General features: G+C 30.0%; 1 protein-coding gene across 1 annotated transcript; it reads right to left on the bottom strand.

Moving 5' to 3' along the window:
* Positions 1 to 9,564: 9,564 nt before the first annotated feature.
* Positions 9,565 to 11,875, bottom strand: LOC110656123 (transcription factor MYB46). The gene is made up of 3 exons (XM_021812722.2): positions 11,623 to 11,875; positions 11,353 to 11,482; positions 9,565 to 10,758 (listed from the first exon to the last, which is right to left on the bottom strand). The coding sequence occupies exons 1-3, from the start codon at positions 11,753 to 11,755 to the stop codon at positions 10,080 to 10,082; spliced, it is 942 nt and encodes a 313-aa protein (XP_021668414.2). The 5' UTR covers positions 11,756 to 11,875; the 3' UTR covers positions 9,565 to 10,079.
* Positions 11,876 to 17,117: the final 5,242 nt, after the last annotated feature.

The raw sequence follows: 17,117 nt of genomic DNA, 5'->3' as shown, positions 1-17,117 counted from the left end.
GGTCTGATTCCCTTAGCTCGGCACAGGCCTCGGAAGGCTACCAAGATCCGCCACGAGTTAGGGTGAATTTGGGCGATGCACACTCGGTGGAATTTTAGGACCTCCTTGAAGAAGTCGTCCAGAGGGAACCGAAGACCGGCCTTTAACTGTTCCTCGTATACCATCACCATGTCATTTTCTTCAAAGGAGTGATCGGCTCGGTGATCGCCGTGACACCGGATAAGTTCATATGAATCGGGCTCTATGTTGTACTCCTGGCTAAACGACTGCAGATCGGATTCTTGCAAGATCGACGGCAGCTCGTCCATAGGAAGATTCTCCCTCCCCGAAGAAGTTGCATGCCTTGATGGTGCGATCCGCCCCCGAGCTGGAACGGAGACCCTAGGAGGTTCTGGTTGTGTGCTCGGCCCGACCACCTCTTCTTCATCAGACGACCACGAAAACTGAATGGAAGGAGGGCTCGTCGCTCTCTGACCTTCGGCGCCTCTTATTTTCAAAGGAAAACAAAGAACTTAAAGCTAAAAGAAGGATTAAAACCCTTACCGGAGCTTGAACGGAGTCGGAAGAGCTTGAAAAATCGGGAGAGTTTTGGAATTGCTCGCGAGAGACAGAAAATGGCATAAGTAAGAAACTGGCTAACCCCTACCCCTATTTATACTCGTTCGAGCATTTAATGCTCACGATGTCCCAGGCAATGCATCGGTTAACGGGATTCGCCAGCTGTTCTGACACGTCTCTCAAATTCCATAAAGAGAACGGCTAATTAGAGATCGGCATATTAAGATAAATGTTTCGAATTGTGGATCAGTTAAGGGTTGTTCAGTTAGGAACCAGATCGGATAAACACATCAGAGATCGAAAAATAATCAGTGCAATAATAACAAGATAACAATTGACTTTTATTTCCAAAAGATTGGATTACATCGTTTGGGCGATCTCTAGGGATCGGAATAATAGAGATCGGAAGATGGGAGGTCAGCATGAGAGATCGGAATAGGAGCATGGGAGGGGTCGGAAGGCAAAAAGAATAAGACAAATCCCAAATAACCATCGTCAGAATCAGAGCCGAGGTAGTTAAAGCGTGGCAGACGAGATCTCCACCGCACGCCTAAGAATCGCCCGCAATGCTGACAGGTGCCAGGGTATGTCATGACAGTCCTGTGCATCCCAATCTCCACCGTTGATCTCACTTGTAAGGACAAGCTCGGAGCCCTTGGATCAAAGAAGAAGATGACAAGACCAGCGCCTTTCACTCCCGGCCCTCGGATCACCTCGGACAAGAAGATTTGGGACCGTCAGATTGAAAGAAGAAAAGGACAAATATTCTGAAGAGTGATCTCGGCCATTCATTTTGATTCTCTTTAATTCCTGAACATCCGATCATGTCCTTCGAAATCTTAACCCTCCATCTCCCTCAAAATAAATCCTGACCCTTCATGGGGAGCACCCAATTCCTATAAATACCTGCATGAAAAACTGTTCAAGGGACGGGCAAAAAAAGAGAGGTAGTTATTATAGCGGAAGAACTCTGAAACTTGATTCAGTTTGTTACTCTGCTACTTTGAAGTTTTGATTAGAAAGACTTTTGAAACTAGTTTTCTGAAGTGTTTTCTTGAAAAGGATTCTGAATACTGAAACTCTACATTTTCAGTTTGTTCATTATCTAGACACACTCTCACTTTCAGCCTTTTATTATCTCAGTCTTCATTCCCATTATCCAAGCTCAATTCCATTTCACTCAGTTTTTATCTTAATCTGTTTGCATTTTTAGCTAAGCACCCTTCAGTTCACAACGAACATCACCCCTCAAGCTAATCAGTCTGCTGTCTTATTAGTATTTGTCTCCCCGTGGTCATTTCAATAGATTTAGCTCCTTACAGGTAAGAGCTCATACTGTTATTTTATTAACTGTTTACATTCACTTTTCGCATTTTCTTTGCTCTTTTTTTTATGCATGTGATTTTCTCCAAGTTCATTTAGTGCCAAAGAACCTTAAAGAATGTTACTCTCGAGTTTATTTCTTTAATGATCAGTTCATCATTTTATAAATCTTCGTCATTTTTGAATGCAAGTTTTCTAGCTCCTAGTAGCGTGTAAGTGGTTGGGTAAAACGTAGGTAACTGCAACTTAAGGGTCTCTTTTGAGAGAGAGAGAGCCTGAATAACACGTTAGGAAAATAGTTAAACCATTAGATTCACGTAAACGGCAATTCGGCAAGATGCCATAAAGTGGAATAAAACCAAAGCAAACAAAATAGAATAGGTCGAACATTAATAGGTACTGGTAAAGTGACCTTAGGGGAGGTCAGCAAAATTCAGTCCAGCTTCTCTTATTTAGTCACAAAAGAAGCCTTATCCCTAGCACTTTAGAACGCCAGAATCCTTAGCTTTAGGACCTTATGACATATAGCTGAAGTTAAAATTTGGGAGATCAGAAAGAGCCCATTAAGGTTCCTGTTAATTTAAAAAGAGATCGGAAGAGGGTTCTTATCCGATTCTCAACTCAAAACTTTTAATTAAATAGAGATCGGAGGAGAGTTCTTATCCGATCTCAAACCAAAATTTTAATAAACATTAAATAAAAATTGGAGGAAAATTCTTATCCGATCCCTGAGCTAAAATTTTAATGAATACTTAAAAAAGATCGGAAGAGAATTCTTATCCGATCCTCAATCCTAAACTTTAAATACCCCAAAAGAGATCGGAGGAGAGTTCTTATCCGGTCTCAACTCAAAATTTTAATAAGCATTTAAAAGAGATCGGAGGAGAGTTCTTATCCGATCTCAACTCAAAATTTTAATAAATATTAAAGAGTTCTGAGAAGAGTCCTTATCCAATTCTTAAATTAAATTTTAATAAAATAGTTCTTTTAAATAAGATTAACGCGTAACAATAATTCACTAAGGTTGTCTCATTTACTTATGTATCTGGGTGATCCAAATTTAGTGAAAAATCAAATGTTCCTTTGACCAAAGGATTAACATGTCCATTCGAGCCCTTCTAACTAATGCAAAGTTAAATCTACTTACCCTTATTAAGGGACGAGGTGGGGTGCCTAACACCTTCCCCACCCGTTTACAGACCCCGAACCTAGAATCTCTGTTTTGAAGTGGTTTTATTTCAATTTATCTTCACAAATGGTTTTCTTTAGTTACCCTCAAAACTAAGGTGGCGACTCCTCACTCTTTCCCACTTCGGTGAGTGATCGTCCAGGCGACCGCAAAATTCCTTGCGACACCTATAATTGATATTTTATAAAAATCCACTCAAACAAGCTCTGAAAATTCTAAAATTTTATCCCACTGTCCTTAGCAATATTATAAGGCTATTGCAAAAGGAATCAAAATTTTTTGATCATCCACGAATATTTTATGAATTTTATTCTAACCTAGTACAAGACAAAAATTGAGCAATGTAGAGTTCGGGTTTACCTATGTCAAATCTGACACCTGGAATGCGTCCAGAACGTCTAAAAATGCTAGGATTGACTATAATATTGATCACTTTCTGAGACGGGCCGCTAGATAGTCGGATCTGGCTGAAAATTGCAGTGCTGACGCCGGTGAGCTATCCTCGATCTGATTACATCTAAATAAATTTCAAATTTTGTTAATAATTATCATAAAATTATTTTTAAATTTTGGAAATCAAAATAGTTTAAAAATCTCACTAAGCGATCTGGACTGTTCGATTATCGCCTTTTTCAAACGGTGTCCGATCGGAGCGAGACCGGTCCTATCTCAAAGATTTCGCTGTCCTGAGTCCATCAGTAGTCTCGAATTTTTGATCTGATGGTTGGATCGCTGGGAAAATGATCAGAAACTGATGAAATCCACATGATTTTTTCTCAATTTTTTCTCGCCGAATCGTCTCTCTCCGGCCACTATTGGAGGTGAGGCTAGTTGGGTCTTGAAGCTTGCTGTGCCAGGAGTTGAACAAGCCCTCCCTTGCCAGAAACAACCATCGGACTACGCCGAAATGAAGCCAGAAATTAGCTGCCTCACACACGCATCTGTCTCCCTCTCCCTCCTTTCTTGCTGCTATGGTGGTCCTTACCGGCGTCCATGGTTACTGGAGGGTGGTCGGTCAATGCGAGGGGTTGCTAGGGAAGGCGGCTGGAACCTTGGACTGCGGTGATGGTGGTTGGCTGGAGCAAAAAATGGGAGAGAAGATGAGGGAACGGGAAAGATAAAGGAAAGGTAGGGGGGTTGTTCCTGTTTCTAGTTCTTTCATTTTTCTTTTTCTTTTTTTTTTTGTGATTGACAAATGAGGGTGTACTGCAATTGAAATTGCAGTCGTCACGTCACCCTCATTTTATATATATATATATATATATATATATATATATATATATATATATATATATATATATATATATATATATATATAATACTTTAACATTTAAATTCATTTAAATATAATATTTTATTTAAAACACATTATCAAATCTATAATCAAATCAATATTAAGATATTATTAATGTTTATAATAAACTCTTACTTCATAAATTAATTAAACATAATAATATTATTAATAATAAGAAGAATAATTACATTAAATTTAAAAATATTTAAACATAAAATTATAATAAAATTTTGATATTTCTAAAGATTAAATCCAAAATAATTTTATAATGTATTAAAATGACTAAACAATTTTTAAACAATTAAATACATAAATTATTTATTCTTTAGCTAATAATAAGATTAAGCACAACTTAATAAATTGTTTAAATCAATAAAATAATATTACATTTATAATTTATATTTTTATATAAGAATTCGGATTGTTACACATGATAAATTCGTTTTACTTATTTTTGCATTGAAAATTAAATGATTTTGTTTTAAAGCACATTGAAAGTGATTTATTAATTACATTCACTACATTCCTTTCCGATGAATTTTTTTTCGGTGTAATCGTTATACACATCACAGTTGTGAGATTCTCGTGAGACCCACCACAATTAACAGTTATAATAAATTCATTATCTATACATCAATTTCATTGTGTAATTTTTTTTTATCCCACATATGTTTACATTTGCCTTATTAATAATCTAAATTAGATAATGAAATTATTTTATATATAAAAAAAGATTTCGGAATAAATGTAATTCTCATAATATTTATATTTTTAAAATATTTATATTTGTAATTTAATTCCAGTTTTTTTTTTTTAAATTATAGATATAAAGATTCTGGCCCCGGGCTCTTTTTGGGCTTACTTGCCTGGCAGTTGCTCGTGTATATATGTACACACACAAAGAAAAAATTAAAAATACAATTATTATATATATATAGTAGATGTACGATAATCATTAATCAATGTGCATCTCATTATAATCCATAATAAAAATATATTTATTATATATACATAAATTCTTAATATATTATTAATATTTATCATGAAAAAATATTATTAAAAATTAATATATATATATATATATATATATATATATATATATATATATATATATATATATATATATATATAAAGTAAATAAGTATTCTCAAGAGAATGACACATGTCACTTTTTTTGAAAAGTTTACTATGTGTCACATTTTATAAATATTCTCATTTATATTAATTATTATTTAATTTTTTTTTAATTTATCTTTTAATTATCATTATTTTTTATAATACTATCTTAACATTTATGATTTAAATTATTATTTCTTTTAAAATTTAATTTTTAAAATTTAAGACTTTTTGTAGTTTAAAATTATTTATATTATCTTATAAATATTAATTATTATTTATTTTTTTTATTATCATTGTTATTTATTATATTATCTTAATATTTATTATTTAAATTATTATTTTTTTAATTTATTTTTTAAAATTAACACCTTTTATTATTAAATACAATATTTAAAAACTATTTAAAATAAATTCATTTATACAAAAATATCATTTGTCACATGTTACTCTTAATAATAATAATAATAATAATAATAATAATAATAATAATAATAATAATAATAATATATCATTGATAGCCATTAATTTAAAAAAAATTGACCACTAATTTGTAATCTCATAATCAATTATAAATACTCTCTTTTATATTAATTATTATTTAATTTTTTTAGTTCTCTTTTAATTATCATTATTATTTACAATACTACTTTAACATTTATGATTTAAATTATTATTTTCTTTAAAATTTAATTTTAAAAAATAAGACATTTTGTAATTAAATATAATATAATTTAATCAACTTTAAATTATTTCATATCTTTAATAAATATTTTTGTTACATTGTTATATTTTTTATTATTTTTATTATAAAATATTTGCTAAAAAATTTAAAAGACAAAAAGTGTAGTCTATATAAAAAGTTATAAAAATAAAATATAGAGATTTGATTTATTTATAATTAGTATGTATTATTTTTTATGTTAATTATTTATTATTTTTTATTTCATTTTCCTAAAATTAATTAATACTTATTAGTGTTATTATTATCATTGTGGCCAATTTATGACTATTTAATTGAAACGGCCAAGTAATTAGAAAATATTTTATTGTTATAAAAATTAAATTTGAATGTTTTTGTTGCTATTTTATAATTATATAATTATAAATTAATTTTTCATTTAAATAGTTTTTATTTGTTTGTTTATATATAATATGTCATATGAGACGTGTGATATACATCAAACACTCTCATTTCGCTAAATATTTTCCTTTCACCTAAATGCTCTCAAATTTTTTTTATTTGTGCTATTTTTTTGTTATTTTTTTCAAAAGTTATTAGTTATCATATCTAGGCAGGCTAGTGTCATTTGATGGATTTCACCAATTGAGATAGTGTTCATGTCTCTTCTGGTCGCTGCAAGAGACTGGTGTAACTCTGGCTATAATTCTTCTGAAAGAGAGGTAATGTATGTGTGATGGAGATTAATGTCATTAAATCCATTAAGGAGATAATAACATTGAACCATTTTCTGATATTTTATTTAAATATTTTTAATTAATTTGTATTTAATTATTAATTTTTTTATAAATTTATTATTTAATACTTTTTAAATTTTTGAATATTTTATTTTATTATAATTATATATCTAATTCAATCATAATTAATATTTTGATTATTTATATTTTATTATCATTAATTTTTAATAGAATTATTTTTAAATTTTAATTAAATATCTATATTTTTATATAAAAATTATTTTTCAATTATATTTTTATATAGAAGTAGAATTTTAAAGATAAATTGTAAATATGATTGCATCGAAAATTTAATTACAAATAAAGATTATTAAAAAAATTAAAGTTATAGTGTTAAAATTATAAAATCTGTCTTTTGAAAAATAATATGTATTTTTAATATTGATTATATTAATAGAAAATGATGATATTTTAAATTTTAAATTTTTATAAAATGTATTTATTTTATATTATAAATTTTTGTTAAGTGATAATTTTTTTGTTAAAGAATTCTTTTATAAAAAATATATCAGATTAATGAAAAAAATTTACATTTAAATATAGTATTTTTAAAGAATAATATAATAAATGTTATTTTAATTAATAATAATGTTATATATTTTCATTATTATTAAAATTAAAGAATTCAATTCATTGTTAGTAATTTAATTTTTTTATTACATTAATAACAAAAATATATTATATTTATATATATTTAAAATAATATTATTTTTCATTAATCTAATGTATTTTTTATAATTTACAAAAAATAGTTATCAATTTACATAAATTATTAGATAAAATATAAAAAATTTTATGAAATTTAAATTATTTTTTGAATAAAGTACTTTTATTATATTTTAAATGAAATAATCATGAAAATTATTATTAAAAAATGTATAAAAAGAATTAAATGGATATTTTAATTAATTACACCATAAATTAATTAAAAATTTATTATTATAATAAGTAAAAAATTATTTAAATTAAATAAGAGAAAAAAATTAATTTAATAATAATAATTTATCTTATTTAAAATGTAAATAAAAATTAAATTAAAAAATAAAAATTATAAATTATGCATGGGCATTATACTAGTTACTAACCAAAGCAGAATGTATAAATGATTTCATGAACTCATAATAATGTTAATTATATATTCAATTAATTTAATTTTTGGCTAGCTAGTTGCTTAAAAAAGAGGTAAAGCAGCTAGCACAAAAATAGACCTCACATAAGATATTGAGTAATTAAGATGAGAGATGAGACTCTTAATTTCTTTCAAACCTAACAGTTAACTAAACAGACAACATACCAACTCTTTGTGGTCTCCCTCTGAATGAAATGCGAAGGAAGAATCCAGAAGAGAAGAAAAAGAAATTATATAGAGGTATGCATGGTGAGTAGCCATTGAAATTTGAAGCATGGCAAAGGCAATCTTCTTTTGTGAGGAACACCTTTTGTCTTATCACTTGTTTAATTATCACTTGCTGTATCCTATAGTGGCCGACCAAAGCTTTGCTCTTCATGTCTATTTATTAGTCATTTCCCTAGCCACCCGACACTACAAATTAAATTTCTACTTCTTTTCAATTTTAAACCTAATTATATATATATATATATATATATATATATATATATATATATATATATATATATTCAAATTAACTTTCTTATAAACAAAAACAAATGTTATATTATTAGATTAGTTTGACAATGTATTTCAAAAAAAAATTTTCTTGTCATAAATTCAATATATAAGATATATATAATAGAATTTACTTATTAAATATATGTATTCTATATATTTAAATAAGAATTTTTTTAGAATAATAAAAGTTATTAAAAAATTAAAAAAAATTAAATTTTAATTTAATTAAATTGGAGTCTTGTGACTCCTAAAACTTAAATGGAGCGAAATGATGGTCCTATGAAGTGCGTCTTCTAATAAGCATAAATGGGACCTTCAAATGCTATTATTTGTTAAGTATCATTACAATCGATGGAGTTCTCATTATAATTATAGTAGCACTGTTATGGGCTGGTGCAACTATTCGTTATTAACCACAACATGGCTGAAAGTTATGATGAGAAGACATTGAAAAATAAAAAAACTTTAGATTTATTCAATATTTTTTAATTAAATTCTCTAACTTATACTCCATATATGACCTCATGCTAGATAAAATTAATTAATCCATGCAATACAAGTGTTAAATTAACATTTACAGTAGTGGAAAATTGAAGAAGAATCATACAATTCGATCGAGGAATATTTATTTCAGGATGGAAAAGTTTTTGAAAGTTATCATTTCAAACTTTGACACAAACACAAGACATCATCATTAGCTTCCTTAATTAACATGAAATGCTTCATAAATATGCAACCAGTGTTTGAATAATTTTCTTCCTTCTTTAACTTACTTTTCTTTCCAACGTCTCGTAACATGTTACTTTTGTCTAGATGTCTGATTAATCAGCTGTTTACTCATTCAATCAATTAATTATAATCTTTTTATATATACATGTATAAATCACAGTCATCAGTAACAAATTATGCGTGATTGAGGGATTACAGGACTAGCAGTAAAGATTAATTTCGACAGTACGTAATTGGCTAGAGAAATTAATAAACCAAAAAATTCCATGATCCCATAAATGATTTGTGTTAAATTACACCGTTTCCTTGTTTGGTATTTCCACTTTTTCCTAAGCAAGTGATCAGAGAGAAATACATGGGAATCCATTAGGCTCATTCAAAATTAAGGCTTGAAAAAAAGGGAAGAAGAAGAAGCAAAAACCATAAACACCATTCACCGCCAAGAACAAATATGGTGAAAGGACTGAAGGTTAACTCATTTCCATGATTATCATATCAAACTCTCTGCCGATTGTCGCATTGCCTTTTATTCTATCTCCTTCTGTTTCCAAACACCAAGAAAACACTTGCATGCATACTTTATACTTACAAGTAATTGCATTTCCTCACATTTTCACAATCTCACCACTGGGAAGTTAATGTAAAAAAAGGGAAGAAAAAGTAATTAACGAACTGTCTTCAAAAGCCTGAACCCATTTTGAAAGCTCTATAGACAAAGATCAATAGGGCAGAGAGACACCATCATAAATAAAATCTTTTAGTCATAGAGATGAAGGGAAGGAGGAGAATATTGTGGCTTCCATACTTGATGAAACTGGTGCAATTTCTTCTCCACCAAGTGGTCCATCAACATTATCCCAAAACAGAAAGTTTGGACATTGTTGGGATTCAACCCATTCATTGAGTTCTTGCCTCTGTAAGCACCCCAATGGTATCTCTCCTTCCTCATCCATGCTACAAGATTGCATTTCCATGGGCAGCATGTTCTCCATATTCTCAATCAATGGTGGCAAGTAATTAGTATCCATTCCAATACTAAAAGTAGCTTGCGGTGGAAGGGCTTGAACTTGATGATGATGGTGTTGGTTTGAATTCCAAGGTTCCGTGTTCAAGCTCGCCGGTTCGTGGAAAAGCTCCCCGCGTACACTTCTATCCGCAATTCCATCAAGTGGAGAAGTACCAGTGTCAAACATAAATAAGGGAGCAGGAGATGAAAATAGGGTTTCTTGAATCTGAGGCCTTGTTATCAAATCATGATGTGCTAAATCTAATTGGTTTGAGCCAAAATTTGTATGTGAATGATCGGCACCGCTACTTTTTGCAGTAACACTGGTTGGAGGTGCTGAAGGTTTTCGTATCTTCTTTTTGATCCATGAATTCCAATAGTTCTTTATCTCATTGTCTGTTCTTCCAGGCAAGTGACTTGCTATATGAGCCCATCTACAATTCCATGTATATATGCTTGTTAGAACATAGATCACAAGAAGAAGAGACAAATTTATCAGAGAAGCAGTGATCTTGAAGCGAACACCAACACATATATGACATGGAGTGTGATGGGATTGTATATGTGTAGATATGTATATATAATTTTTTTTCCTCTGAAAACGTGTATTACAACCGCTGACGTTGCCTTCTTAACGTCTACTAAAAAACAGTTGATAGCCGCTTATGGAACTATTTCTGCAATGGGGATTAATTGCTTCTTGTGATTATTTAAAAGAAAGTGCAGAGAAATATGCCAAACTTATTTTTCAAGTCTTCTTTAAAAAATTCAAGTAGAAATCAACTTTCACTGTACTTGGTCAGATTGCAAGCAACTTTCTATCGCCTCCCTCCAAAAAGGAAAAAAAATCCCAAATTGAGAAACAATAAATTTTTGAGTTTATACTATATTGGGAAAAATAAAGAACCCTAACTAGGTCGTTTAAAGATACCCAGACGGTATGTATGAGAAATTTAAGAAAAATTACAACTTAGCAAGTTAAAATGTGAAATGCAGTTTAATTAGATCGTATATATAAGAAATTAAACCTGTTCCCAACAACTCCATGAAGGTTAATAATTAACTTCTCCTCCTCTGGGGTAAACCTTCCTCTTCTAATATCAGGCCTCAAATAATTAATCCATCTCAAACGACAGCTCTTGCCACATCTTTGAAGCCCTAAAATTGTTCAATAAAAAAATAAATATATATGTATACCCAGCAAGAATGGAAGGAGTCTAATAAATTATACACTTAAAATTAACAAAAATAAAAAGGGTTAAAAAAAAGGGAGAGAGAAAGAGAGGAGGAAACCAGACCAGCTTTCTCTGGGACTTCACTCCAACAGCCATAACCATGGGTGGTGATGTACCTAATGAGCTTTTCATCTTCCTCAGGCGACCAAAGACCTCTCTTAACCTTCTGTTGATTGCAGCAAGAATGGTGACCCATGTTAGATTTATGAAGATGATGATCTCTTATTAAATTCCTATCTCACTCTCCCTCTTTTTCCTTTTTCCTTTTTCTTTTGTTTCTTTTGGTTCTTTTTCTGTTAGTCTTGACACTATAGAGCTAGCTTTGGCTAGGCAAGTAACTATTGATCTGTCTCTCACCATTTAAAAGTAACTCAAGTACAAAGGAGCCGACATTGAAATCAGATGGGTCCATGCAAGGGACCCAGATTTTCATCTAACCCTAAAACGACATTCCATCGGCTAGAATTCACAGGTGTTGCTATTTTCTACGTAGACTTGTATTACGTAACCAAATTTACCCGTACCTTGGCCTAAGCCCTTTGCCTGTTGTTTCACAGACCCCTTCTTCTTTCTCTCTCAACTAGAAGGGAAGGTTTTGCCATCTTCTTCCGCTGTCCCATCCCCTAAAATTAACCTCCAATTATAAGCTGACGCATACACTACATATATTCTTTGCAGAAAATGATTGAGAGAAAATAGATATGTATGAGCAATGATTTTAGATCATTGTATTTTTTTTATTTCATTCTAATTTCCTTTCTCTTCAGTAGATAATGTTTGCATAATAATAATAATAATAATAATAATAATAATAGAAACTTGCAGAAAAGGAAAGTTGCTGCACGTTGATCTGATCTGCGGCAAAACCTGTGAAATGTGACAAATATGGTGCAACAATAACTATTAATGCCCATTTATATTAGTTCCCTACAAAATTTGCTGTTCTGAATTAATATACTCTCCATCCGTAACAGTATAATTACATTTTTATGCATAATTTAATGTGGCGTTTGGTTGGTTATTAAAAAGCAATTTTTTGGTTTTTTTTATTATTTGAAAATAAAAATTAAAAAGCAACGTTTATTTTATATTTAAATTTAATATTAAAATTAAAAAGCAATATATATATATAATAAAAAATTATTTTTTATAAAAAGTAATAATATAAAATAATATTAATAATAATATAGTAATATAAAATAATCCAATTTTCTTTTTCATCGTCACCATACCATCACCTCCGTTACTGCAACCACCACCACTATCACTATTATTTAACCGTTATTACCTCTTTAATTTTATCACAATTTAATATAAATAAAATATTAAATAAAAATTATATATTTAACAAATATGCATGCTTTTCTATTATTACGTTTAATTTGAAGTAAAAATAAAAAATTGAAATAGAAATTTTTTAAAAAGTAAAAAATCAATTACCCATGAGCTGATATGAAATTGATGCCGATCCTTTTGCACTCTCACTGTGATACTCGATTAGTATTAGGATTCTCTTAAGGTGAAATGTAGGGTTTAAAAAGGCATTAATTATTATTATTACTACTTTCACTTCCATTAATTATATGTAGCTACATAATTAATTAGGAATAATTTTATATTTAAGCTGTTAGAAAAAGCCTAATTAATTAAGAACCATTTATAATCAAGAATTAATCCTGATGTTTTTAACAGTAGGAATGATTATAATTCCAAAAACCTCTTAATTAGTTAGGAGACATTCGTGATAATGAAATCACTTAATATTTGATTTTTCTTGATAGTTACTTACAATATATTCATATCAACTATTCAAGAAAAGACTTAGTTTCTAATATTTGTAATTATTTCTGCAATAATATTAGTGGCGGTTGCACCACGTAACACATGAAATCAAGTCATACTCATCACTTGACTGGACTAAAATAGCATTTTTCAGTTCCTGATGGCTATATTAATTAATATTTCTCATAAATAAGAAAGTTAAAAAAAAAAAAAAAAGACAACGAGAACTATATAGTGAGTCTAATTAATACACTTCTAATAATCAATTTGACTTAATTTTGTCTTCCGTAATTAACAAGAAATTATACTATTTGTGCAGGAATAACGTCTACACGTAGCATGGTTCACATCATCAAATCCAATTGGTTGATGAGACCCATCGGCCATGGCCATAGGGTTTTAACTACTCACCTTAAAGATTAATTAATCGTAGGTTAATCTCATTGTGTCCATGTTCGATCTGTAATTCTATTTTAACAATAATGTTAATTACCAGCTAGCTTACGCTCTGGAGTGCATATATTATATATAAGTTGATGGATTTAGTGAGTAAAACTGAAAAAGGCAACCTGTTAATATCATTGATCATAGGTTATCTTAAAAGGAGTCAAAAAGCTCCCTTAGCATTTAGCGAACCTCTTGATTTTTATTTCCCAATTTGCATCTAAAAAATATTACTTCAACTAAAGTCTAATAACGAACATAATGAACATCATAATAATATTTTACGCATTATTCAGCCAATTATTTTAAGATAATTAAGGTATAAAAAGCAAGAAAATGATAAATTGGTTATAAATTATATAATAACAAATTAAATTCACAAATCTTATTGAAACCCACAAAATGCCTGCATATATTCATACATTGAAGAACCTAATTATCATTTTGCTTATAATATAGATAATTAGATATAGAAAAATTCTTTGAAACCTAAATGAAGAGAAGGCTTGTCTGCTAGATGAGCAGTAATACTTTAATAGTTTCTGAAATGTGAAAGTGATTTCTTTCTTTTTTTATTATACGTCTAGTATGGTATTGCATTAATGTATGTACGTAGAAAAGCATAATAAATACACATGATGAAATATATACTCAACAAAACCCACTAGTCATCAGAATATGTACACAAACGTGTTATAGAAACAAAGGTCTCTGTCTTGCATGATATATATATATATATATATATATATGCTCATGGATTAGCTAGAACATATATAAAAAATAATTAGGTATACATATAATATGGTTTGGTATACATGGTGTTTTAAACGTTTTTATACGTAGATGAATAAATAAACATATAGATAATAGAGAGTTGTAGAGATTGAAAGGGAGGGAGCTGACGGTTTCTGTTGACTGATGTAAATCATCCACCATATTGATGTGAAGATAAGAAGTGACTTTTGCTTGGATGGATCGCAAGCCTAAACTTTGAAAGTAATATACAAATCATTCTTAAAGAACACCTTTAAGAAGGATATTGAAAGGGGGGAATGATTATAAGTGTTATAATCCAGCTCATAATCTCAGTATTAAAAGAAGAATAAAAAAAAAATGGAAAACATGAGGCTTTTAATTAGAGGCTTCCTTTAGCTTTGGAATCAAGTTTACTTGGTGCCCACTCCATGCAACTTGGAGGCCAGATTTCTGGAAATTATAAATAGCCATTGCATGGTACTTGGATGGGACACAAGAGCTCACGGTAAAAAGAGAGAGGTGATCAGTGCAATGAATTTGAGGGCAAACTTCTTTAAGCTTGGGTGTGTGAGAGTTCAGTGTGTTGAGTTGTGAGGTTAATTAATGGTTATTGTGAATTGATTCGTGGAGTAAATAAACTACAGAATCACTTACATTTTGTGCTCCAATTATTTTGTTACTGCGACAACATGTAGCTTTATGGAGTGGCAATGGGCTGGCCTACCATTTGGGATTTTTTAGTAGAGATTAGTGAGAAAAAAATATTGGATTTTGCCTTTAAAAGCATGGTTGGTTAAGTTATTAATCATCGATGGGTTATCTCTACCTTATAAGCTCTTTGCTTAAATGTGGTCTCATGCTTCTTCTCTTCCTTGTTTCTCTTAATATAATATACATGTATGTTAATGATGGCTTTAGGCCACTTGCCCCACCATGAATCTTCTTCCATGGTGCTCATATTCTTTCTCCCGATAATTCTCACTTGGGTCTCTTTCCCTTCAATAGAAGTATAGCTTCAAGTCTCTCCTTGTCTGCAGCCCCCACATCAGCATTACCCTACTAAAAATAGCAGCATTATTAAATATGATTCCTCCCTCTCTGACATCACTAGCTTTAACAAGTTCATCAAAATTCACATAACTACACCTACATCAGTTGTTAATATGTTCAAAATCATCGGAATATTCATGAAATATTTGGTAGCAAATTTCAAAAACATACTCGAGAACCAAGATAACAAGGACAAAAGGATGGGTGCCAAGCACATGTGAAGTGAAATGATAACTCTTCAACTTGTTTAGCCAACGTCGGAGGGAGAACAATAATGCACAGTACTCTATTTTCATGTGTGGATTAATCTGGATATGAATCTAGGGAGGGCCCATATGTTTTTCAATCTATCGGTTTGTGCTTTGACAGAAAATGATAAGAGAACTTTATTACCTTAATCCATACAGGCTCATTTTGCAATTTGCTGATAACTGCTGGAACTTGGGAATCAATCTAACCTGGCTAATCATCGTGAATTTTCCAATATCAAAGATTGCTAGACTTGGTTTTAATTCGTGTTAGGATTATCCTGAAAACTGTTAAGAGTTTAAATTTCTAAACAAAGCACAATCAAGAAAAATTAGGGCCCGTTTGGCGCTGTGGCACAACAGCCAAAAGGTTGGTTTTGCAGAAAAAGCAGGTTCATAATTTGTTAGGTTAAATTTCTTACCCGAGTTTTGAGACTTTAAAACTCAGGCTTTAGAAAAGTAACAGAAACTATGCTTTTCTGAAACCACGTTTTGAACCATGAACGGGCAGCAGAAATTTGACTTCATTTGTACAAAACTCTTCATAAATTCTCATAATTCTATTTAAACTACTATATAAACCATTTCTTTTTCTATCATGTCTGCACTCCATTCAACATATATAACTCGATCTTGCATGAAAAATGGAAACAAAGGTATTCAAAATTTCCATACTTTTTAATTAATTAAATAAAGCATTAATTAATGATTATTGTATAAATATTGGTGAAATATTTTATAAGTATTTATATATATTTAATTGAAAAAATTTTAAAATTAAATACATTTTATTATTTAAATTAAATATAATTATAAAAAATTAACATGAATAAAATAATTAGTTAATTATTAATAATATTTAAATAATATATCTACTTTTTAATCCTTTTATCTATAATAGCATCTTAAACAGTAATTTTAACTAAATACATTGCCAACAACTTTTTAGGTTAACAGCACTTATCTATTTTATTACCAAACAACTAAATTATATTTTCAAAATAACAGTTTTAAAACAATAACAGTAAAATATAACAGTAATACTAAATAAGTCCTTAGACATTGCTAGACCATGTCTCTATATTATCTTGGTACCGATATGGGCTGGGCTGAGGATAATGGGTACCCACTTGCAAGTTTCAACTTTTTCCAAATGCTCACACTCAGGTGACATAACCCAGCCCAGACGGTTGGCAGAGGACCAAATTGGTTAAATAGAAAATGCCCAATTAGGAGCTTGGCCCCTCTATTATTTTTGGCTACATAAGGCAACGAAAC

The sequence above is a fragment of the Hevea brasiliensis genome, chromosome 16 (genome assembly GCF_030052815.1).
Source record: "Hevea brasiliensis isolate MT/VB/25A 57/8 chromosome 16, ASM3005281v1, whole genome shotgun sequence".
Taxonomy (NCBI): Eukaryota; Viridiplantae; Streptophyta; class Magnoliopsida; order Malpighiales; family Euphorbiaceae; genus Hevea; species Hevea brasiliensis.
This window is presented reverse-complemented; position numbering and strand designations above follow the sequence as displayed.

Bases quoted from the DNA above. Each gene is read 5' to 3' on its own strand.
- LOC110656123 (XM_021812722.2), bottom strand. From the start codon at position 11,755: ATGGGTCACCATTCTTGCTGCAATCAACAGAAGGTTAAGAGAGGTCTT. The intron at 11,483-11,622 runs GTCTGGTTTCCT...GAACAATTTTAG, and splicing joins TGAAGTCCCAGAGAAAGCTG to GGCTTCAAAGATGTGGCAAG. The intron at 10,759-11,352 runs GTTTAATTTCTT...ATGGAATTGTAG, and splicing joins CATGGAGTTGTTGGGAACAG to ATGGGCTCATATAGCAAGTC.